The 25,528-nt window shown below is 42.0% G+C and overlaps 1 protein-coding gene across 9 annotated transcripts in view; it reads right to left on the reverse strand.

Annotated features, from left to right (window-relative positions):
• The window catches only part of lhfpl2b (LHFPL tetraspan subfamily member 2b), a 163,866-nt gene that overhangs the window by 23,210 nt on the left and 115,128 nt on the right, over positions 1–25,528 (reverse strand). For 6 of the 9 annotated variants that reach the window (XM_048528102.2, XM_048528100.2, XM_048528099.2 and 3 more), the window contains one exon: positions 18,190–18,955. In XM_048528102.2, the coding sequence (XP_048384059.1) occupies positions 18,190–18,610 (421 nt within the window). In that variant the 5' untranslated portion in view covers positions 18,611–18,955. Of the gene's footprint in view, positions 1–18,189; positions 18,956–19,078; positions 19,225–19,316; positions 19,394–20,272; positions 20,343–25,528 lie in introns of those variants that run through there. The other 3 variants (XM_048528105.2, XM_048528103.2, XM_048528104.2) reach the window with 3 other exon arrangements.

Consider the following 25,528-nt stretch of genomic DNA (forward strand, 5'->3'; position numbering starts at 1 on the left):
ATCGCCCCCTGAAAGAGGAAGAGAAGGCCCCAATCCCATTTCTGCAAATTTATTGGGAAGGGAGGGTATGTAGGTTCACCAGTAACACTGCCAAAGTAACCATTCAACTTTCCGTTTTACACCCCAGGTATGACCATACTGTGCAAAGTAACCGTCTCTCACCTGCCTTGGATACCCCGACAGGATCAGCGGTACATCTTCTGCCACACCAAAATTAATAGGTCAGAGCCAAAAACTGTTTCTGTGCAATGGCTCCATACATTTCAATCAACTCTCATTGGTTATCACTCAGCATTTCCATCAGTGTAATCTTATGATGACATCTCAGGGATTTTCTGCTGTGCTTTTCCAAACTCATACCATGTTGAACAGATGAATCCACCTGAAACTTGCAGATAACAAAGTGTGGAGCTGGATGAACACAGCAGGCCAAGCAGCATCTTAGGAGCAGGAAGGCTGATGTTTCTGGCCCAGAACCTTCTTCAGAAATGGCCATGCTGCTTGTCCTGCTGTGTTCATCCAGCTCTACACCTTGTTATCTCAGATTCTCCAATATCCTGCAGTTCCTACCATCTCTGAAACTTGCAGTTCAAGTTTGCAAATTACGTCACAACAACAAAAAAAATCCAATTTGCTCAGCAAAAATGTCTTTATCACCATCAAGAAACATCTCTTTTCAAAAACAAAAGTTATTTCTTGATGTGATGTGGAACAGTTCCTTGGGAACCTAACAAAGATACTGTAGCCTGAAAAATGCCAGAATTCTGTGTGAGTCACAGAGCAGTTCGTGTAGAAAGAAGCTATTTGGACCATCGTGTCCACACCTCTTTTTGAGCATTTTGACTACATGCCAATCTCCGACTTTTTTCCATAACCTGCTGCTTCTATTTAAATAATTATCTCATGACTTTGAACGCCTCAACTGAACCTGGCTCAATCTAAGGGTTTGGTTCAGAGTTGCTAGATTCCTTTGAAATGTGCTTATCATGCCATAAGTGTTATTGTTATAAATCCAGGTGGCAGCTCAAAAGCACACGAAATAAAACAGGTTTCATCATCTTACAGAGCCTCTCTATGGATTACAAGGTATGTCCGTATGTACATATCAGATGTCCCAGGAAAATACAGACTGCTTCATATTTTGAAATTTTCTCTGATCATGATTAGACTCACCAAATTTGTTGAGTATTGGTGTGAATTAACACTGCAGCTCTGGAAAATATGGTATGGACTCATTCTCTATTTGTCTCAGTTGTGACTCAGCCACATTTTAACCTTGTCTGCTTCAGTTGTCATGGTGATGAAAAGAAGGCCTCTGTTTTCCGACACACTTTTCCCCATGGATCTGATGAATGTCTACTTTGCTTGGGGAAACATTGGCACAAATCATGATCCAGAATTTTATCCTAGTGCTCTAAGTACAATTTGGAGATTAAGCAGGCCAGCTCAGTGAGAAGGTTCATGTCATTTACTCAGCCTTTGGAAGAAATATTGTACTTGTTAGCAGGAACGAGGGCAAGAACACTGGAATTAACTCTAGTTTCTGTGAATGCTGTCAATGTATGTGATGTTTCCAGCTCTGGAGTGCCATTCAATCCCACACTGACACTATAATAGGAGTTCTTCAGAGTGGGAGCTCAATGACCATAAGCAGGAGCAGGCCATTCAGTCCATCAAGCCTGTTCCATTATTCAGTGTGATAATTGTTGATCTGATAACTCCACTTTCCTGCCTTTTCCCCATAACCCTTGGCTCCCTTACTAATTAAACATCTGTCTATGTCATACTTAACAACACAGCCTCTACAGTAAAAACAAATTCACTGCTCTTGGGAGGAAAAAAGTTCTCTTCATCTGTTTGTTGAGGCCCGAACATTGAATGTTTTCAAGGAAGAATTTAGATACAGTTCTTAGGGCTAAAGGAATCAAACTGCATGGGGAGAAAGCAGGAACAGGGGATGAGTTGGACGATCAGCCATGATCACATGGAATGGCAGAACTAGCCCGAAGAGCCACATGGCATACTCCTGCTCCAATTGACTTCTTATTTGAGATTATGCCCTGTGGTTCTAAACTCTCCCGAGAGGAGAAACAACCTTTAAGCATCTACCTGCTCATCTTAGAAGTGGTATCAGTGCAGCAGCCCCAAGTCACCAGGGACATCATAAAGAGGCCCACCTCAAAATAGCTTAGCCTCGCACATGCTCAAATTGGGTGGGTGGGGGGGTGCCTGACGACGGCATCCCTGCTTGGGAAGGTACTTGAAACTGTTGTCTTTAGATCTGAAGCCATTAACCAAAGTAAATGATTCGCCTCCTGTTCTGTAAAGCATCGGGAAACTGGCTCCAGTGCAGAAAATCCAGGCATTAGGTACAAGGAAGCTAGTACATTCCATTCCACTGAGGCACAGAGATGAGAAATTATTTTCTGTGAGTTACAGAAAACAAAGTGACTCACCTTAAAAAAGGTGCAATAATTTATAATTAATTCTTTTTACATTCACTTAACAGGATGTGGGCACCTCTGGCAAGGCCAGCTTTTATTGCCCATCCCCACCTGCTCCAGGGGAGATGGTAGTGAGCTGCATTTTTAAACCACTGCAGTCTATTTGGTACAGGTAGACCTGCAATTTATTGAACAGACATAACTACTCCGTTTCATGTTGCTCAGTAACAAATGCACTTTTGCTTCTGTGCTTACAGTGACCACTATTAAGGGAAAAATTAGATGAACAAATCACTCGAGGATATTGCCTCTGTTCTGACAGAGTTCCAGTTCTTTATATTCTCTACTGTAACATTTAATTCATATAGACCTTAAACGGATTTTGTAGATAAACTTGAGTTATTTATTGCTGTTTAATTAATTATTAACCATTCTCTATCACACTGCACTGCTCTGAGGCTGAACTAATTAGGCTAAACAGGACATAACAGTCTCAACAGTAGCTAGTTTAACACTAATGAATCAGCTTATTGGTCACGGTGCCAAATTAACTTTGTCCTTTCATAGTTAACCTCCCACACTGCCCTTCTCGTATTTAATGGACACAATGATTAAAATCCCAGAAACTTTGGCTGTGAGCATGACGGAAATGGGAAAAATACAACAATGTCCAAACAATTTGATAATTAGCTTTTTCACATATTTGACATTTAAGATTCCCAGTTGATACCACAGTGGCTCATTCAAATAGTATCAATGATCACCATTCCCACTCTCAAGCCAAATTCATTCTTGGGAAAACTGGAAGCAGCTCAGTTTCGTTTGGATTATGACAGCAGCAACAGTCTTCTATTACTTAGAGTTAATAAGAACTGCTGATATTGCAGTCAGAGAAAACCTTTTGGAGCTGCAGAACACAACAGGCCAGGCAGCATCATCAGGGGGTCCCGAACTGAAACGTCAACTTTCCTGCTCCTCTGATGCTGCCTGGCCTGCTGCGTTCCTCCAGCTCCACACTATCATACCAGTCTTATATTGTTGAGCTTCAGCTATCTATAATCTATGCAAATGATTGGGAAGAGGAGATCAAATGCATGGTAGCTAAATTTGGCCATGAACTAAGGCAGGCAGGAAAGTAAATTGTCAAAGAGTCTACAAAGGGATATGGATCTGTTAAGTGAATGGGCATAAATTTGGCACATCAGAGGTGAAAATGTGAATTTTTCCATCTTAGCAGGAAGAATAGAAAAACAAAATACTATTTAAAAGGAAACAGACAGCAGAACTTGAGACACAGAGGGATCTGAGGGCCCTGACACATGAGTCACACAACGTTAGCATGCAGGTATAACAACTGAACACATAGGCAAACAGAATGAGATAACACAGTGTGGAGCTGGAGGAACACAGCAGCCCAGGCAGCAGAGGAGCAGGAAAGTTCCCTGTTCAAGAAGTGAAGCCTTCCTCAGCCCACTCAAATCTTTCCCGCAGAGTCCCACAAAGTCCGAATAAAATAGGTTCAGACAGGGAAGAAGTTTGGGAAGCACTGTGCTAAGTGCCTCCTTTCAGGATAGTTCAGTGATTTCTCTGAATGGTGGGGCATCAATAGGGAGTGAAAACACGTCTAAAATTATGATGCCAGTGCTTATAGTTTGTTCCCAAATAAGTTATGCAATTCCCAGCCCTTATTTTCCACATTTTAACCTTCAGTTAATGATGGATGTAGTTACAGGGTTGCAGTTACATCATTGTAAGGAAAAGGAAGAGAACATAATCAAAGTGAACATAGGCTCCGTATAAAATGAAACTGGGGAGACGGTTTTGGGCAACAAGGAAATTGCAAAAGAGTTGACAGATATTTTGCAACCGTCTTTAATTTTGGAAGATACTTCTAACATTTCACTAAAACTAAAGAATACAGGAAAATAATTAAGTACCAACACCATCATTAGAGAAGTAATATTAGACAAACTAATATCAGAGATAATGGGAACTGCAGATGCTGGAGAATCCAAGATAACAAAGTGTGAAGCTGGATGAACACAGCAGGCCAAGCAGCATCTCAGGAGCACAAAAGCTGACGTTTCGGGCCTAGACCCTTCATCAGAAAAGGGGGATGGGGAGAGGGTTCTGAAATAAATAGGGAGGGAGGGGGAGGCGGACCGAGGATGGAGAGAAAAGAAGATAGGTGGAGAGGAGAGTATAGGTGGGGAGGTAGGGAGGGGATAGGTCAGTCCAGGGAAGACGGACAGGTCAAGGAGGTGGGATGAGGTTAGTAGGTAGGAGATGGAGGTGCGGCTTGGGGTGGGAGGAAGGGATGGGTGAGAGGAAGAACTGGTTAGGGAGGCAGAGACAGGTTGGGCTGGTTTTGGGATGCAGTGGGTGGAGGGGAAGAGCTGGGCTGGTTGTGTGGTGCAGTGGGGGGAGGGGACGAACTGGGCTGGTTTTGGGATGCAGTGGGGGAAGGGGAGATTTTGAAACTGGTGAAGTCCACATTGATACCATTGGGCTGCAGGGTTCCCAGGCGGAATATGAGTTAGACAAACTAATGGGACTTTAGGAAATTAAGTCTCCTGGTGCTGATGGCTTGCATCCAAGGATCCTAAAAGGGGAGCTAAAGAGATAGTGGGTACATTGGTTGTAATTTTCCAAATTCATTGGATTCCAGAGAAGTACCAGAGGATTGGAATACTGCTAATGTGGCACCCCATTCAAAAACAGAAGTAAAAAGTGGGTAACCATAGGCCAATTATTATTTAAATGGGGAAGAAAAACTACAGAAAGTTGCAATACAGATGGACTCAGGGGTATTTTAGCATGAAACACAGGAAGCTAGCACTGAGGTGCAGCAGGTAATCAGGAAGGCTACTGGAATGCTGGCCCTTATTTCGAGACAGTTGGACTACAAGAGTGGGGAAGTCTTACTGCAGCTGTACAAGGTGTTGGTGAGACCACATCTAGAGCTCTGTAAGCAGTTTTGGTCTCCTTATTTAAGATGTCATTTCACTGGAGGCAGATCAGAGAAGATTCACTAAGATGATGCCTGGTATGGTGGGATTGTCTTTTGAGCCAAGGCTCAACAGTTTTGACCTTGGCTCATTGGAGTTTAGAAGAATCACAGGTGAGCCCATTGAAACATACAGGTTTTTAATGGGCTTGACAGGGGACTGAGCAACTTAGGAGCACAAAAGCTGACGTTTCGGGCCTAGACCCTTCATCAGAAAAGGGGGATGGGGAGAGGGTTGTGAAATAAATGCATGACATGGTATTAACCTATTAGTACATTCTAGTTAAACCCAATCCTTTTCTCAGCTAACATTCCGAAATGTTGGACTTTTCAGCACAGGCTCCCTGCTGATAATCAACAGCAGGGATTCTGACTGATTCTTCACATTACTAACTCATCAGTATTGTCGTCAATTCGAGCATCGGCATTTATTTTGAGTGGGATTATCTAATTCAGTGTAGATCAAACTGAGGAACCTCCTGCTTTCTGCTCATTATTTATCATGTGGGGTTAATTATTATTAACAAAGACACAAAGTAAGCATCCGAAGACCCAAGTTCTCAATGGTCTCTCAGCACCATGCAAGGAGGAACTATGAAATATAGGGATCCCACTCTTCGTTTCAGCCTAACCAAGGCATGGTTGCATGGTTACTTAATGGTTAGCATTGATGCCTCACAGCACCAGGGACCTGGGTTTGATTCCATCCTTGGGTGGCTGTCTGTGTGGAGTTTGCATATTCTCCCCGTGTCTGTGTGGGTTTCCTCTGGGTGCTCTGGTTTCCTCCCAAAGTCCAAAGATGTGCAGGTTTGGTGGATTGACCATGCTATGTTGAGCATAGTGTTCAAGGTAGGTGGATGAGCCATGGGAAATACAGGGTTATAGGATAGGGGTCTGGGTAAATGCTGTTCAGAGGGTTGGTGTGGACTCAATGGGCCGAATGGCCTACTTTCACACTGTAGGGATTCTATGATTTTAAGTCCCGAAATAGGCAGCAGATAATTTGCAACCTGTCAGTGGCTGGATTTTCCAAGTGAAGAACAGAACACTCCTGACAACAATTCCTGGTTCTGTGAGCATGAAACCCCAAACCCTATTCTTTTCAATTTATCAGAAAGGTGGGATACAGGTTCTCTGTATCCTTCTACCTGAAGGTGGTCATGTCTTCCCCTTTGCAATTACCAGGTCACAATGCGCACTGCCTCACCTGAATTCCTTCAAGCTCGGAGTAGTAAAGTTTTACTATTCTAATTTGGTTTGAGAACAAACGGAGTAGTCCTCATTTATTCATGCTTACCATTAAAATAGTGTCCCTGATGTCACAAAGAAATGGCTGATACAAACAATTGATACCCACAGCCCACAGACCGCAGTGGTTCGGAAGGTGGCTCACCACCTCCTTCAAGGGCAACTCGGGACGGACAATAAAAGCTGTTCACCCAGTGAAGGCCACATCCTGCGAGGGAATAAAGGAAAGTAGATCATAAATAACTGGTCATATGATGTTAGCTGATGGAATACTGGACAGGTCAGATGTCCCAGAAGTGAACTTCAAAGTGAGACTTCGTTTGATGGGTCAGACATTTCAGTTTTACCATTTAGCATTGTTCTGCTTTCACTTAGTAGCAGTTCATCTCCTATGGGATCAATCTCTAACTGTTCAAGTGTCCCTTAAGTACAGTTTCAGTCTACTCTGCCTCCTCATCGCTTGTCTGTTGTATTTATTACGATGATGTGGTGGCACTTGAATTTCAACATTTCAACTACATTATACAGCATCAAGTGTCTTTCTATTTGTGGTGTCTGGTTCCTTTTATGTCTGTTTCAGTTACTGTACTGCATTCAGCTGGTTCACACCTTCTCACCTACACTCAGCCTAGTCTGGGATTTAATTTCCTTCCCACCCTCCGTCTCTCCAATTTATTGAGTTGCCTCGAGGTTTCTTTTTGTTTTGTGGTTTGTCTCAACGCAACCCATCTCCACAGTGGCTGGCTGCATTGTTAGTTCGGAAAGTATTGTTATTTGCAACATTTCTATCAATATTTTCATACTAAGTTGTCAATCATTTAATTACATCCTCATTTTTTTTGTGAATTCCCCTCCTTTCCAAACACCAGAGGTAAACCACAAAATGTTATGCTAACTGTTGAAGTCCTCTATTAATCACTTGTACATGGTAATTATTAGTTAGCCTTCTTTCTAACCATTCCTCAAGGTGCACTGCTCCAGCTTCAGGTAAACAATTCACTAATCCAATTGCCAATGGTCCCAAACATTTTAATTGAATGACCCCTTTCCAAAAATAGTAGTAAATACAGAGCAGACCACATTTACTCACGGATGCAGTTAATTACTTTCAAGCACACCAATCTTCATACCACACTCTGGGCAATTGCTCTCACTTAAGACAGCCAGGCCACTCTGCACTGTACTTTGTTCTTGTTGCACCCTATTCAGGTTCACACCGAGGCCATCTCTAACCAGCCATGTAATGCCAGACAATTACAAACCTTCCCTAAAGTCTCTAAGACCCTGGGGAATCCAGGGATGCCGATGTTGGAAAACTGTTACTGGACTGTAGATACTGTCATTGCAACACACACAGGTACCTATGTACCTGCAATCACTATCAGGAAGCATAGTACACAACAATACAATTTGGCTTCCATCATCAGGGAGTTGGTTGCAGAGTGGTAATATCACTGGATTAGTGATTTGGAGGCTCAGGCTGATGTTTTGGGGACTGGGATACAAATCCCAATAATAATAAATCTGGACATAAAGTTGGTCTCTGTGAAAATGACTGTGTCAACTATCGTCGATTGTTGCGAATATCCATATGATTCCTTAATTCTTTCTCAGGAAGGCAATCTACTCTCTTTATCTGGTCTGACCTACATGTGACTCCAGGCCACAGCAACTCAAATCAACAGCATTTAGGAATGGCAACAAATGTTGACCTTGCCAACAATGCCCGCATCTCATCAGTGTCCCAGCTCTTTGAAGGAGCAATCACACCACCCCATAGTCCTTTTACAGATTATTAACCTTTAGAAAGCCACCACTGATTCAGAAAAGGAAGATTTTAAGTAAATGTAGCACCTTGCAACTCGAGGATGTAGGAACATAGAAAACAGAAGCAAGTGTAGGCCATTCAGCCCTTCTATCCTACTGTGCCATTCAATATGATTGTGGTGGATCATCAAACTTAGTACTCTGTTCCGACTTTCTCCCAGTGTCCTTTGACTCCTTTAGCCCTAAAGAACTGTAGCCAACTCCTACTTCAAAGTGCTTTACATCCCATATTTCTCTGTCATCCCAAGTGCTTTACAGCATATGAATTTCTCTTGAAGTAGAGTCTTTATTTTTCTGTCGACTACACAGATATTTCATGCGGCAAAATTCCACAAATAATGTGAAAATGTCTAAATAAATAATCTGTTTCAGTGATTTTGGAGAGGAACAATTATTAGCTACAATACAGAGTCACTCCTCCTTTTCAAAATAGTGCCACAGGATCTTTAATGTCCACCTAAATGAGCAATGTGACCTCAGTTTCACATCTCACCTGAAAGACGACACTTCCAGTGGTCTGTGAAATTCTGTTGCTATATGTCACGAGTGTTTTTTCAATACATGGTAATCTTAAACTTCTTTGCATCAGTTCACAAACACTGTAATAAAAGCAGGGCAAAGTCTGGGCTGTACTTCAAGGCAGGAGCCTTCATTAATTGAGACATGGAATTAAAGAGTAAGGAGGTTATGATGTGGCTGTAAATAATGTTAGTTAGGCCACAGCTGGAATAATGTGTGCACTTCTGGATGCTACACTATAGGAAGCATGTGATTTGCACTGGAAGAGATTTACCAGGTTATTGCATGCGCTGGTGTCCAGCAATAGAGAGAAACGAGATAGGCTGGGGTTGATAGAGCAGACAAGGCTGAGTGGAGAATGTGATTGAGGTGTATGACGTAATGAAGCATAAAGACAGGGTAGATAGGGAGAAAGAACATCCCGTTGGGAGAGGAATCAATAACCAAGGCCATAGATTTAAGGGGAAGTGACAGGAGGTTTAGGGAAGAATTCTTTTCACACAGAATGGTGGGTAACTGGAAATTGTGGACTGAAAGCTTGTTAGATGTGTGAGCCATCACAACGTTGAACAAGTGTTTAGACAGATTTATATATTTAGCTTACGTGCAAACAAAACTACAAGCCAAGTACTGAAAAGCAGAATTAGAATACATAGGTACTTGATGACCAGCACAGATAATTATTTTCAGAGAGCTGATGTAACGTGCTATAAATTGCTATGCTTCAAAAAGAACAAGTAAAAGCCACTAACAAAAAGCATTCAGGTATGCAAAATAAAAATAAATTTAACAAGTAAGTGAGTCTTTAAGGGGATTAAGGGTACATGTTGAAGTTATAGGCTGATTAGCTCAGTTGGCTGAACGGCTGATTTGTGATGTAGAGATGATGCCAACAGTATGGGTTCAACTCCCACACCAGCTCAGATTACTTTGAAGGGTTCTACTTCTCAACCTCTCTCTTTGCCTGAGGCATGGTGACCCTCAGATTAAAGCACTACCAATTGTCTCTCTCTAAAGAGAAAGAGAGAGATCAGCTCTATGGTCTGGTAGGACATTGGTAACTTTACCTTGCACTTTTTTTAAACTTATTGGATGAGACATGCAACACTGATGGTTCAATAGTTGCAGTACTATAACTGTAGACATAACTGATGTTCTAATGCCAAAGACATATTATATAAAATGATCAGATTCTGCCCAAGAGAGCAAGTTACAACTTTTAAGTGCAAAAACTGTTATAAAAACAAAGAAGTGCTGGGAATCATTGTATCCTTACAGCACAGAAGCAGGCCATTTGGCCCATCAAGTCCACACCAATCCTCCAAACAGCATTGCACATCATCCCATCCCAGTAATTCCCATAGCAAATCCACCTAGCCTGCATATCCCTGGGTATTATGAGCAATTTAGCATGGCTAGTTTATCTAACCCACACTCCCTTTGGACTGTTGGGGGAAACTGGTAATGCCCAAAAAAGGAAATCCATGCAGACACAGGGAGAGAATGTGCAAACTCTACACTGTCAGTTGTCTGAGGCTGGGATTGAACCTGGATCACTGGCGTGAGAGGTAGCAGTGCTAACCACTGAGCAATTGTGCCATCCCTAACATTCAGCAGATCTGGTAACATGTTTGAAAAGACAAACAAGAGTTCACATTTCAAGTCCAATATGGCTCTTCTTCACATTCAAAAACTTGCAGCCAGATGTTCTAAGTATTTCCAGCATGTTTTGTTTTTATTTCAGGTTTCCAGCATCCACGATATTTACATTTGAAGATGAGAATCTCATACTTCACTCACAGAGGTACCTGCAGCATTCTCAGAATTCAATCCTGTTTTAGAACTCTGCAAATTATTTGTCAGGCTTTTAAATACATTCATTTACTGAACAACTTGAGAAAAGGCCATTCTTGGGTATTTGGAATACAGTTTACAGGAAGAAAAAGGGAAATATTTTTAAACTCCTGGGAGTAGGGCTTCAGACACAGTGGCAGCTGCAGGCAATGCCCCAGACTGCTAACCAACTGATGTTCTGGCAAGTGCCAGAACAAAGATTTGAAACAACTGCTGTGACTCACACATGCATGTTCTCACACATACTAGCCTGCTCGAATATGTCTCCGGATAATGTTGCAACCCCATGTGCAATGAGCTAAAGCAAAATAAAGCCGTTTTCACAGCACCCGAAGCTAAGTCATCAACCAACTGTTATTTATATAACATTGACAAGTTTTAAAAAAAGGCATTGAGGTGCTTGTCTTTTGCTTGGCCAGAGATGCTGTCTTCCCAGCAATCCACTGAATGTTCTCGCACTCTCCACTTAACCATTTGAAAGCTGTATTTTGCTCACCGTCATCTTGTGGAGAGTGAATGCATTGTTATTGCACATAATTCGAAAACCTACTTTGCGCTAGAATAATAATAAAACAGCGTGCAAAATACCAGACTTAAATGAGAAAAAACCCTTTTCCGTCAAACACACGCTGGCCCCTTATCTCTGACAGCTTCATTTCATCTTGAACTGATAACTTCAAATTTATTCATTTTCAAAGACTTGTACCATGTGCCTCCATCCTGTGGCAGCTGAAGTAAGACTGCCCACATTTTATTCCACTCAGACTTAAACACGTGAAAGAAACTGATAACTTTCTGACTTGGTGACCCGGAAGACTTCTGGAACAGAGTAGAAAATCCTAGATTACAAGCCAGCAACTTAATCAAGAGTTCAGACAGCATCTTAAACTATGAAAGCAAATCTTGAAAGATTTTAAAAATTGTAACTTGACCTCCATGATTAAAATTGCCACTTCCTGCTATACTATGTTGGCTGGGTGGCTCAAATCAGTTTTCTGTTACACAGATACATAGAAACTAGAAGCAGGAGTAGGCCATTCGACCCTTCAAGCCTGCTCCACTAATCAGTTTGATCATGGCTGTTCATCCAACTCAGTACCCTGTTCCTGTTTTCTCCCATACCCTATGAACAAAATCTAACTCTTTCTTGAAAACATTCAATATTTTGGCCACGACCACTTTCTGTGGCCGGGAATTCCACAGGCTCAACATTTTCTGGGTGAAGATGTTTCGCTTTATTTCAGTCCTAAATACCCCGTGTCCTTAGACTGTGACCCTTGGTTCTGGAAACATTCTTCCTGAGCTTACTCGGCCTAGTCTTGTTGGAATTTTATAAGTTTCTATGGGACCCTCATTATTCTAAACGCCAGTGAATTATAGCCCTAACTGATCCAGACTCTCTTCAGACATCGGTACTGCTGTCTCAGTGTAGCAAGTATTTGTTGCATTCCCTCCATAGCTCCCTGCTCAAATAAGCAGACCAAAACTACACACAATAATTCAGATGTTGTCTCATGCAGGGCTTGTATAATTGCTATAAGACATCCCTGCTCCTGTACTCTAAATCCTCTCACTACAAGGGCCAACATACCATTTGACTTTTTCATCACCTGATGCACCTGCATGCTTGGTTTCAGCAACTGATGTACAAGGTCCCCCAGGCGTCATTGTACTCCATCCCTTCTAATCTGTTGCATTCAGATAATAATCTGCCTTCCTGTTTCTTCTCTCAACGTAGATAATGTCTCAGTTATGTCCAATTTACTGCATCTGCCATGCAATTGACCACTCACTCAATTTGACCAAAGCATACTGAAGCATCTCTGCATCCTCCTCACAGCTCACTTTCCCACCCAGCTTTGTATTGTCTGCAAATTTGGAAATATTACATTTAGTTCCCTCAGCTAAATCATTGACATATTTGGGAATAGCTGGGGTCCAAGTGCTGATCCCTGTGGCATTCCCATTCTTTATTTCATCTACTAGCAGTTCTCTATCCATCCATTACCCCCAAACACCAATTTTACATTTCCGTCTCTTATGTGGGACATTACCAGAAGCCTTCTGAATGTTTACCGATTGCTGGTGAAATACAGAGGAACATTCTAATGAAGGGTTCACAGTTAAGATATTGCTACTCCAAAGCTATTCTGGATATAACTGATCTGGGTCCTATGGGATGCCTACTTCTCTCTGCTCCAGACATGTTAGAAGCAAAGTGTGGGCCTACAGGGAGAAAACATTTTCTCCTCGAGAATGGTCAGCCAAGCTGAGTGGCCAGCAACTAGAGCAGTCTCAATCTATTGTGGCCACTGCTCAGACTGCAAGCAATCTCACAAGGAAAACAGCAATTGATTCTCGACTCAGGGATGTCCGGGAATTTTGAGGGGGATGGGGAGTGTGTTTAGTACCCTTGGATAGGGGGTGGTGGGTTAAGTGGCCAGACTGGGAGGCACAAAAGGGTGTATCATCTTTTGGAGGCAATTTAGGAATGCTGCCAATGTGTCCAAGGCAACTCCTCCCAAAGGATTAACACCCCCTTCCTCACCTCAAATGGTAAAGCCCTGGCCATTAATGTTTTATTGCTTCTGGGATGGTGTTGTTCCAAGTACATAGAGGCAACAGAAAATCTGAAGTCATTGCATACAAAACATATCAAATATCAATATGGGGAGATGGTGGCCCAAAGGTGTTATCACTAGACTCTTAATCTAGAAACCTAGATAATTTCTTGGGGACCTGGCTTCAAATCCAGCCATGGCAGCGGAGAAATTTGAAATCAATGAAAATCTGTAATTAAGAATCTAATCACAAACCATTAGGTTCACTAGTGTTCTTCAGGGATTGAAACTGCCATCCTTATCTGGTCTTACTCCAGATCCACAGCAAAGTGGCTGACTCTTAATTGTCCTCTAGGCAATTAGGGATGGGCAATAAATGCTGGCCTGGCCAGTGACACCTTCCTCCTGTGAATAAATTAAAAATAATAGGAGCAGAAGTAGACCAGATGATCGTGATCCGTTCATATTTAACATGCAACAGATAACTTCATTATCTAATAAGGATCTATCCGCGTCCGTCTTAGAAATAGTCAATGAAGTCCACTTCTGTCATTTTGAAGCAGAAAGTTGCAAACTTACTCAACCCTCCAAGAGAAAATTTGTCTCCTCATTTATGTCCAAAAAGGATTTTAAAACATTAGGACGTCACTACTGCCAATTTGATTATTCAAGTTTAAATGCAGACTAAATTTACCTGTGATTATTGATGTCCCTTTATCACAAGCACCTTGTACTTTTCTCTTGTATACTTTGGCCCACATAATGGTTTCTGTTAGGATCCTATTGATCACGTGATTTATCCTTCCTACTATTCCTCATTGCCACACAAAAAAATTCTACATTCTTATCACCTGAACTAAAGTCACCTCTAACAGTTGCATAAGTGCAATTCCTAATTAGCATTCTACCCCTCTACCTTTATCTAGCTTCCTAATCTTCCTGAACCTCAAATACTATCAATACTCAGCACCCAATCCTTGTGATCTGCTGCCACATCTCTGAGATGACCATCAGATCATATTGATTTACTTCATTGTGTGCTAACAATTCATTTGCTTTGTTATGAATGCTACATGCATTCAAATATAGATCTTTTAATTTTGTGTTTTTGCAATCTATTTAACATCCAGTTTTGATTTTAGACATATTCCTAGGCTCCATACTCCTGCCATTCTCATCCTAGCGACTCATCACCCAGGCTATATGTCTACATGCAATGTATTTTATTAGCTGCACCTCTAGATCATCACTATTTGAATGATTGTTGTATCTCAGGAGTCTATGCCTGAGAATGCAGCAATGGTTCTGTACAGCGTTTACCACACAATTCTGAACTTAATATTTATACAAGCCACAAACGTATACTCTCTAAAATATTATCTCTCACTGGAAACATTCTGTATATGGGTAAGCAATCAGAGTTCAAAAGAAAGTGATTTGGAATTCACTTCATTGAAGGAAAAATGAATGGATTTATGTCCTCAGCCAATATTTATACATTGAATCACGGAAAGATGTTAGAGCTCTGTGTGATACATAGTTTGCCATCAAGTCAGTGGAGTGTGGAAACTACAAAATCTATTGTGGAATGTAGGTCTTGAATGGATTTGTAGTTTGAACATTTAGTTTGTATAACTGGTGTGGAGCACTGTCTGATTAAAGTACAGGATAAAAGTTATTATTTTAAGCAACATTAATGACAGTAAACTTCACAAGGTTAGACTATTAGGAGAAAAATTTGAAACAACTCTTTCTAGTTGTATACATGTACATATAAGCATATCAATATTTACTTCAGTCTCTAAAGGCAGAGTGAATTTACAAATATTCAAATGAAAGTACAAAGTCTAGTGGTGAATCCTATAACAATGAAAGAAACAGAGTCTAACTGGAAAACATCATAGCCTGGTTATGAGACCACAGGTTTCTGCAAAACAGACTGTTATCACTTTTATCACATCAGCCATGAGTGACAAATGATGTTTTGTGAAGGTTACATTGCATTATGTTGGGTAGCAAAGTTTGCAAAACTTTTTTGTATTTTCTACATTGTTTGAGTTGATACTTTGCACATCTTTTAGTCCATTGCAAATAGCTGTCCTTTTTGTACTGATGACGGACAACTATTAATAAGCTACATCTGTAACATCTGAAATGAATAACTTTGACAGAAATTCCACTTCAGGCTCTGCATCTTTAAGCTAATAATGGAAATGCTTTGTCTTGATGTGTTACATTTCAAAATGATGTTGAACTATACTTTAATTCTAAAGGAAAATTAAATATTGGTTATCCATAATTAGAAAGACCAGAGGTTCAACTTTTTACAGTTTTTCGAAAGGTCAGATTGTACTGTATCCCAATCTAATATTGGATAAAAGTATAAACAGCCATGTGCTTATGTTACAACTTTTTTTAAGTGTGAGACTTTGAAACGGAGTCAAAATTCACTTATTTTGTTGTGGAATTCAACCATGAGCCTTGTAAATTGTTGAAAGCATAGGCACACCTGAAGTTCTAACCACCTGATTACTACCTTTTAGGCTGAGCTAGAGGTTTCCAATTGTTCCCTTACCACATTCAACAAATTCATTCAACAGATTCATTTCTGAAGCCCATTACTTGATCTTGTATTGCTGTTCTGGCAGTAAGAGTGTTAATATATCCAGGCAAAGTTTCTTCTGTGTTCCTGAAATAACTGAGCTGACACTGGTGAACGAAAGTAGTTTCAGTGCAGACTGATGAGGCTGATTAGACATGAATTCCTTACTGTATAGTTCCACTGTCCCCCATGCCATCGTTATTCCCTCAGGAAACGGTTGGATGATCCCACATAATGCCACTCCCTGGTCAACCTGTTGCAACACTACCTGCTTCCTGTCTGTTTCTTTTCATGCTGCTGGAAACCTCTCAATCAGTTAGGAGCTTCCCTTATAGCTTTTGAATTATATTCACTTTGTAACAGAGTCGCACTGGCTAAGCAGGTTCTAACTCTAATTTGTGATGAGTTGCCTGTTACAGGATACAGTGTTGAAGAATCATAGAGTCCCTAGTGTGGGAGCAGGCCATACAGCCAATCAAGTCCACATTGAGACTCTGAAGACGCCACCATTAACCAGTCTCCTGCCTGTATCCCTGTAGCTCCACATTTCGCATGGCCAATCAACTTAACCTGCACATTTTTGGATTGTGGGAGGAAACCGGAGAACCCAGAGGAAACCCACGCAGACACGAGGAGAGCGTCTGTGTAGAATTTGCACAGTCACCTGAGACTGGAATGAAATACAGGTCCCTGGCACTGTGAATGCAGCAGTGGTGCTGCCCACTGAGCCACCATGCCACACGTTGGGCGGGGGGGCGGTGGCTGCAAAAATGTGTCAGTATTCCTGGGTTGTGAAAAACAAAATTAACCAAAATTCTTGTTACTACTGCGCTATAATCCCTTAAAGACATGTTCATATAAAATTACAAGTCTGGCACCAACATTTTATTTCTGCTTGGGGGGCTGGTGTCTGGCAAATACACTTCCAAAACTGAAATCACCTTAGATGACATGGTACCACAGCTGGCCCTGAATTATAGCCACCGGGGAGCCCAATACTGAGCAATCACAGCAGGGGCTAACACTTGGCAACTTACCATCCTTACAATTAAAACAGATTTGGTTTAAAAATAAAAGTATCTCCAAAAGCCTATCAGAGGTATGTAGGAACTGCAGATGCTGCAGAATCCGAGATAACAAGGCATGGAGCTGGATGAACACAGCAGGCCAAGCAGTATCAGAGCAGCAGGAAAGATGATGTTTCGGGCCTAGACCCTTCATCAGAAGGGTTTAGGCCCAAAACATCAGCTTTCCTGCTCCTCTAATGCTGCTTGGCCTGCTGTGTTCATCCAGATCCACACCTTGTTATTTCCAAAAGTCTGTCTAACCCAATAATGGGAAGGGCAAATTTACAATGCACCAATACTGTACATATTCCTCCATCTTCACCTTCTCACCATCTCCTCCTTGATGTGACTATCATGAAGCCATGATGTTGAAGGTCTTTTCTCAAGGAGCTATCAAAGGTGAACACACCAGGTGTGGGACATGGCAGCCTCAGTGAAACTCATTAAACGTTCAAATAAAATTGTGAAAGTGCGATCAAAGTCAAATGTAAAACACATTTTGTAGACTTAAAGGTTTCCTGAACATCAGAGAAAAAAGAGAAAATAAACTTCAGTCTTCAAATACTGCCTGCTAAGCAGAAGACAGGACACATTGGAAATACATCAGAGACTTGCCGTTTTTGAGGGTGTTTTATCTAACAAGGAAGGAACCGTGAACAATGCACATTGTATGAGAGGTCATTGTATCAGTGTAGCGTTGCATTTGAATGCAAAACCGTACGATCAGGAATTTTTGACAGCCTTTTTAGCATTTAGCAAAAAAGTACAATAAGATATATTTACATAAAAATCACTCAAATGATGATTCTGAATGAGAACATCTGGTAGTAATTTACTCCTGACTTAGTGTGTATTGACACAACCTTCCAGGTATAATCTAATGCCTGACTATAAAATAACTTCTCTGACTGAGTGGCTCAGCAGTTTTGGCATTAGGATTCTGATGCTAATTGTCTTAAAACAAAAACATCATTTCCAACTTTTGGCTAATCCACCCCTTCCCCCAGTAAAAAAAATCAAAGTACGACTGTGTTCGTTCAGTGAAAACAGAGAAACTCACCTGCAATTCCCTGTAGTAATCCACAAATGTTAAAAATGCTTTTCTTCAGAATACTCTGCACACACATGGTAAAGACTGAGATGAATGCCACGGCACACAGAATGAGAATTCCTGTCGCCAGGAAAATAGCCGTCGCTTGCCAAAATCCACTGGCAATTTCATTGAAACTTTCAGCGTATGGACCACACGGGTTCCCTCGTTTTAAAGTTGGCCGTTTAATGCAGCGGCTGTATATACCCAGCTTTGGGTGGTAAGGATCTTTCCACGTGTTGGAGCGGTTCGCGAGGACAGGGGTGTTGTCAACTTTCGGCCTCCCCACCAGCCAGTCTGAGCTCATGAAGGCAATGAGCTCAGCAAAGGCTACCACAATACTCAGCAGGGTCCACAGCATTGAGCGACAGGTAACAATCACATGACACATGGTTTAATCCAAACTGGTGCAAAGCCCTGTCCCTCAGTCCACTCAAAGTAGGAGTATTGACGCTAAACGAAAAGGTGAAAGTTGTCCTGCAGCACTGTTAAGATGGACACCCACTGATGAAATAAATCCTTACTTCAAACGACTGCCACGTCAATTACTTTTTAACTGCATTCATCAAACAGCTGGTGAGACTGTGCTGTCCTGTGTAGGCTGATTCCTTTGAGCTAATTTTCAATGGATTCGTGTGTCTTTATCAGCGTGCAGCTCAGCACATGACGTTACATTTCACTGGAGGACGGTCCAAGTCTGCCCACAATCTTGTTCATATCTATACAAAAGACACACCTACAAAGGAAGAGAGAGAGAGAGAGAGTCAAAGTTAAATTAGTAAAACGAAGCCCCAACCTGAGAGGAAACTGACCACTTTTTAAATTCTGAACTAATACATAGGAAAGGTTAATGAGAGACCAGCAAATGGAGTTGGCTGGAAACTTCTAAGATCAAACTGTGTTCCATGCTTCCTTTGTTGCTGGGCAACGACAGGTCTCTGCTGCAATAGAGATTAGTACATGACAGAAACTCAATTCCAAAAACAGATTTTCCCTCGTTATTTTCAGTCCTGCATTTCCGAGTTAGGTAGTTGTACTTTATCAGAGAGAGAGACAGCATAAGAATGAGAGCGTGTTCCTTTTTATGGATTACTCACTATGTCAACGATGTTCTTGCGCTGAATTGCTCTCAGCCTCTCTTTCTTGTGATCGTGTTCAGTGAAAAAGGCTAGAGTTCACGAGAGGAAATTCTCTCAAGGTTTCGCTTTGGCTATGCTTAAAGAGGAAGGCGAGAATCTCAGGAGTATTCTTTATCCAAAACACGCCCTCATTTTAGACAGAAATAATTGGAAACATTTGTTGGCACTGATTTTGTTCAGTCTCTTACAGGGATACCCCAGGATCTAGATTAGTGTTCTGTGCTGTTTCAAAGACCAGTCCGCCTGGCGCTTGCATTCCGAACTGCTCTAGAACATGGGACCACGCCCACGAATGTTGCCCCATTCCTCCCAAAAAATCTGCAAATCAATACAAGCTGAGAAATGAAAACGTTTCTTTAGTCGGTGCATTATTTTTCTACTTAAAACGAGGAAGAATTCTGAGCCAGGAGCTGTCCCCATATCCTGCGGTGTCCTTCCAGGAAAGTTCTTATGAGAAATATTGATTTTCTTTTGTCCCTTTTCCCCTCCCCTGGTTACTTCGTCTGAGGCTGGGTTACAGTTTCTTAGACAATGGTCACCCTCTGCTACTGTACTTCATTCTTCACAGATGCTCCTGGCAGTTAGTATGAGCAGGCTGTTGGATCTTAAAGGGAAGTGCAGTTCAGCCCACTTCTTGGGCTGGCTGCTGAATAATAGGCAGCAGTAGGATTTTCTCCTGTCCAAGGATAAGTTCAGATGAATTTAACTGAATCATAGAATCCCTACAAGTGTGGAAGCAGGCTATTCAGCCCTATCAGGTCCACATTAACCCTCCAAACAGCACCTCACCCACTCCCACACCCCTACCCTGTCCCTATTACCCTGCATTTCCCATCCCAATCCACGTACCTTTGAACTGTGGGAGGAAACCAGACCACCCAGAGGAAACCCATGCAGACACAGGAAGAACTTACCAGCCACAAATGAATGGTAAAGTAGACTCATGGGCTGAATAGCCTAACTTCTGCTCTTATGTCTTATGGTCTAACATGCAAACCCCACACAGGCAGTTATCCGAGGGTAGAATCAAACCCGGGTCCCTGGTGCTGTGAGACAGCAGTGCTAGCCACAGAGACACTGTGTCAACCCTGATTCAGGAAAGAAAAGGTTTTGTCCTGGGGCTTCCTGTACGATGCAGCTGAACTAAAAAAAACTTGGCAGACTTTCATGCTAAGGTTCCCCATCACAGCAAAAAACTAAACAGAGGGAACAAATAAGTATATTTTGAAAAGGGCTTCTCTAAACTATTCCCTGAAGGACAACCATGTTCCTCAAGGGCAACCAGGGATGGGAGTCAAATGCTGGCCTTTGTAGCTTTGCCTATGTCACAAGGATCAATTAAAAAATTTGCAATTAAAAAAAATCAATTAAAAATCTTAGGGCGGCACGGTGGCTCAGTGGTTAGCACTGCAGCCTCACAGCACCAGGGACCCAGGTTCAATTCCAGCCTTGGGCGGCTGTCTGTGTGGAGTTTGCACATTCTCCCCATGTCTGCGTGGGTTTCCTCCAGGTGCTCCGGTTTCATCCCACAGTCCAAAGATGTGCAGGCTAGGTGGATTGGCCATGCTAAATGACCAGTAGTGTTCAGGGGTGAGTGGGTTATAGGGGGATGGGTCTGGGTGGGATTCTTCAAGGGGCGGTGTGGACTTGTTGGGCCGAAGGGCCTGTTTCCACACTGTAGGTAATCTAATTTAATCAAACAATATAAATCTAAACTTTTCCATTCCACTTCAACTAAGTTTCTTGATAAGACTGGCACCAAAACGGTTAACTCACAGCAGTAAAGACAGTAAACATTTAACTTTAATGGAACTATTGTTAACTTGACATCAAAAATGACCTGATAAGATCTGTTTGACAGCCAAACAGAGGAACTCAGTATACAATTACAAGCAGAATACCAATGTTGGCAAGACAAACATCACAAACTGAGTTCAAACTTAACCTTGGAGAAACAATTTATCATCCTTCTCCTCTTCTATGGTTTACAGCATAGATTCTCAAGCTTACAAAGGGCTCAGTGAGGGCTGAGGTTATCAGGCGAACATAAGAACTAGGAGCAGGAGTAGGCAATTCAGCCCCTCGAGCCTGCTCCATCATTTGACATAATAACGGTTGATCTCATCTAAGCTTCAAATCCTCTTTCCTGCCCACTCTCTATAACCCATTGTAAATTACAAATGTGTCTATCACCCCTTTAAATTTCCTCAATGTCCCAGCATCCTCCACATTCTGGGGTACTGAATTCCACAGATTCACGATTCTTCGACAGAAGTAACTTCTCCTCATCTGCTAGCCATTAACTTAACTATAATCTCTCATTCTAGATAGCCCCACACAAGGAAATATCCTTTCAATGTCTACCTTGTCAATCCCCTTATACCTCAATGAAATCTCCCCCAAAGTCTACTTTCTCAATCCCTTTATACCTCAATGCTCTCCTATAGGCCCAAACTGCTCAATCTCTTCATATGACAAACCTCTCATCTCTGCCATCAATCTTCCTCTGAATTGTCTCCAAAGCAACTACATGCGGTAATCCGGGAGTGGTCTCACTAATGCCTTGTACAATTGCATTGATACTTCCCTACTTTTATACTGTATTCCTTAGCAATAGATGCCAAAATTCCGTTTCCCTTCCTATTATCTGCTGTTCTTGCAGGGCAGAGGTGTATGCTTCAAGTGGTCTCTATGTTTACCAAAGCATCATTGACAAATATGTGGACAGTACATTAGCACCCCTTGATCCTGTTTTGGAGTAAAGTTACAGCTTCTTAGAATCAGATGGATCATAATGACCCCTCTTGAGACAGGTCTGGAGGCAGGCCGGGGGTGTGGGGAAAGACATTTATCAGATGGTAGAGTGCCAGTTTGGGAACCCTTTAACTTTCTGTCCGTGCTCAATGAAGTCTGTGGCTGGATGGTTTATTGATGTCCTCTGATAATAGTGGTGCTTTAATATTATGTGGCTTGTACGTTTGTTGCCATTGATCAGTCCAAGCCTCAATTTTGTCCAGGTTTTCCTGCAGGTGGACACAGGCTGCTCAGTGTCTGAGTCATTGCAAATGCTGCTGTATGTTATGCAATCCTCAGCAAATATCCCCACTTCTGACCCTACAGATGAGGGTGGATCATGAAGTAAACAACTGAAGGTGGTCAAGACAATATCCTGAGCAACTCCTTGCCATGTATGACTTCAACCAGTAGAGAACTTCCCCTGACATTCATTGACTCTGGTTTTGCTAGGGCTCCTTGATGCTACACTCAATCAAGTATCATGTTTGTGTCAAGGGTAGTCACTGTCAGAGTCATTGAGTCACACAGCACAGAAACAGACCAACTTGTCTGCACTGGCCAGGCATCCCAATCTGAACTAGTCCTATTTCCCAGCATTGGCCCATATCCGTCAGAGCATAAGACATTGTCCTAATTTCAGCTCCTTTCAGCCCATTGAGTCTACTCTGCCATTCAATCATGGCTGATAAGCTTCTCAACCCTATTCTCCTGCTGTCTCCCCATAACCTTTGATCATTTTACCAATCAAGAACCTATCTATCTCCGTCTTAAATGTACTCAATGACCCAACCTCCACAATCCTCTGTGGCAATGAATTCCATAGATCCACCACTCTCTGGCTGAAGAAGTTCCTCCTCATCTCCATTCTAAATGTCTTCCCTTTACCCTAAGGCTGTGCCCTCGGGTCTTAGTCTCTCCTACTAATGGAAACATTTTCCAAACATCCGCTCTGCTCAGGCTTTTCAGTATTCTGTAAGTTTCAATTAGGTACCCCCTCATCCTTCTAAACTCCACTGAGTATGGATCCAGACTCCTCAAATGTTCCTCATATGTTAACCCTTTCATTCTTGGCTTCATTTTCATGAACCTCCTCTGGACCCACTCCAGGACCAGTACATCCTTCCTGAGATATGGGGCCCAAAATTGCCACAATACTCTAAATCTAGTCTGACCAGAGCCTTATAAAGCCTCAGAAGTATACATTTATATTCTAGTCATCTCAAAATAAATGCCAACATTGTATTTGCCTTCCTAAAACTACTGACTCAACCAGCAGGTTAACCTTCAGAGAATCCTGGACTAGGACTCCCAAGTCCATGTGCACTTCTGATTTCTGAACTTTCTACCCATTAAGAAAATAGTCTATGCCTCTATTCTGTCTACCAAAGTGCATGACCTCACATTTTCCCATGTTGTATTCCATCTGCCACTTCTTTGCCCACTCCCCTAACCTGTCCAAATCATTCTGCAGCCTCCCACCTTCTCAATCCTACCTGTCACTCCACATATCTTTGTATGATCTGTAAACTTAGTCAGAATGCTCACAGTTCCTTCATCTAGATCATTAATGTATAAGTGAAAAGTTGTGGGCCCAACACTGTCCCTTGCAGAGCACCGCTAGTCATTGGCTGCCAGACTGAGGAGGACTCTTTTAACCACACTCTCTGCTTTCTGCCAGATAGCCAATCTTCAATCCATGATAGTACCTTGCCTCGAACATCATGGGCCCTTATCTTACTCAGCAGCCTCCTGTGGGGCACCTTGTCAAAGACCTTCTGGAAGTCCATGTAGATAACATCCATTGGCTCTCCTTAGTCTAACTTTCTCATTACTTCCTCAAAGAATTCTAACAGATTTGTCAGGCATGACCTCCCCTTGATGAAGCCGTGCTGACTTTGCCCTCTTTTATCATGCACTTCCAAGTATTTAAATACCTCATCCTTCACAATGGACTCCAAAATCTTACCAATGTCTGAGGTTAGGCTAATCTGCCTGTAATTTCCTGTCTTTTTCCTTAGTCCGTTCTTAAACAGAGGGTTACATTTGTGATTTTCCAGTCCTCTGGGACCCCCTCCGAGTCCAGTGATTCCTGAAAGATCACAACTAATGCCTCTACTATTTCTTCCGCTATTTTCTTCAGAACTCTGGGGTATAGTCCATCTAATCTAGATTATTTATCTACCTTCAGATATTTCAGTTTTTCTAGCACCTTCTCCTTGATGATGGCCACCATACTCACCTCTTCTCCCTAATTCTCTTGAAATTTTGGGATGTTACTTGTATCTACCACCATGAAAACAGAAGTAAAATACTTGTTCAGTTCCTCCGCCATTTCATTATTTCCCATTGCAACTTTTCCAGCGGAACTCCAGTATCCCAATGTTCACTTCTGCCTCTCTTTTAGCCTTTATATAGCTAAAGAAACTCTTGCAATATTCTTTTATATTACTGGCTAGCTCACCCTCATATTTAATCTTCTCCCTCCTTATTTGTTTTTTAGTTGTCCTCTGTTTGTCTTTGTAGGCTTCCTAATTCCGCGACTTTCAACTGCCCTTCACCACCTTGTATGCTTTTCCTTTTGCTTTTATGCTATCCCTGACTTCCCTAGTCAATCACGTTTGCCTCACCCTCCGTTTAGTCTGCTTCTTTGTCCTAGGGATAAATTTTTGCTGCGTCTCCCAAATTACTCCCAGAAACTCCTGCCTTTGCTGTTCCGCTGTCGTATTCCTTTAAACCCTTGCTATTCAAGTACCCATCCAGTTGCCTCCCTTCATCTCTGGAGCTCAAGCCTTTTATCATTGTCTGGACCAAGGCTGTACTGAAGTCAGTAGCTGAATAGGCCTGGTGGAACTGAAACAGAGTGTCAGTGAGCAGGATATCATTGAAGTACCACTTTGTAGCACTGTCAACAACACCCTTCAACATTATGTCAGCAATCAAGAGTAGACTGATGGGGTGGTAATTGGTTGTGTTGGATTTGACTTGATTACTGTTTACTGGACATAGCTGGGCAATTTCTACATTGTCAGATAGATGCCAGTGCTGTAGCTGTGCTGGAAAGTCTTGTCTAGGGGCACGACCAACACTGGATCAAAGGCTTCTGTACTATTGCCACTATAAGGCTATTGCTCATAGCCTTTGCTGTTTGCAGTTCTTCAACCATTTCTTGATACCCATTTGGAGTGAATCCAATTGATTGAAGACTGGCATGTATGATGCAGGGAGCCTCTGGAGAGGATTGAGATGGATCATCCACTTGGTACTTCTGGATGAAGATGCTTCAGCCTTACCATTCATGCTGGGTTCCTCCACACTGAAAATGGAGTATTGACGGATTCTCTACGTCCAGTGAGTTGTTTAATTGCCTATCTGCA

The sequence above is a fragment of the Stegostoma tigrinum genome, chromosome 3 (assembly GCF_030684315.1).
Source record: "Stegostoma tigrinum isolate sSteTig4 chromosome 3, sSteTig4.hap1, whole genome shotgun sequence".
Lineage (NCBI taxonomy): Eukaryota > Metazoa > Chordata > Chondrichthyes > Orectolobiformes > Stegostomatidae > Stegostoma > Stegostoma tigrinum.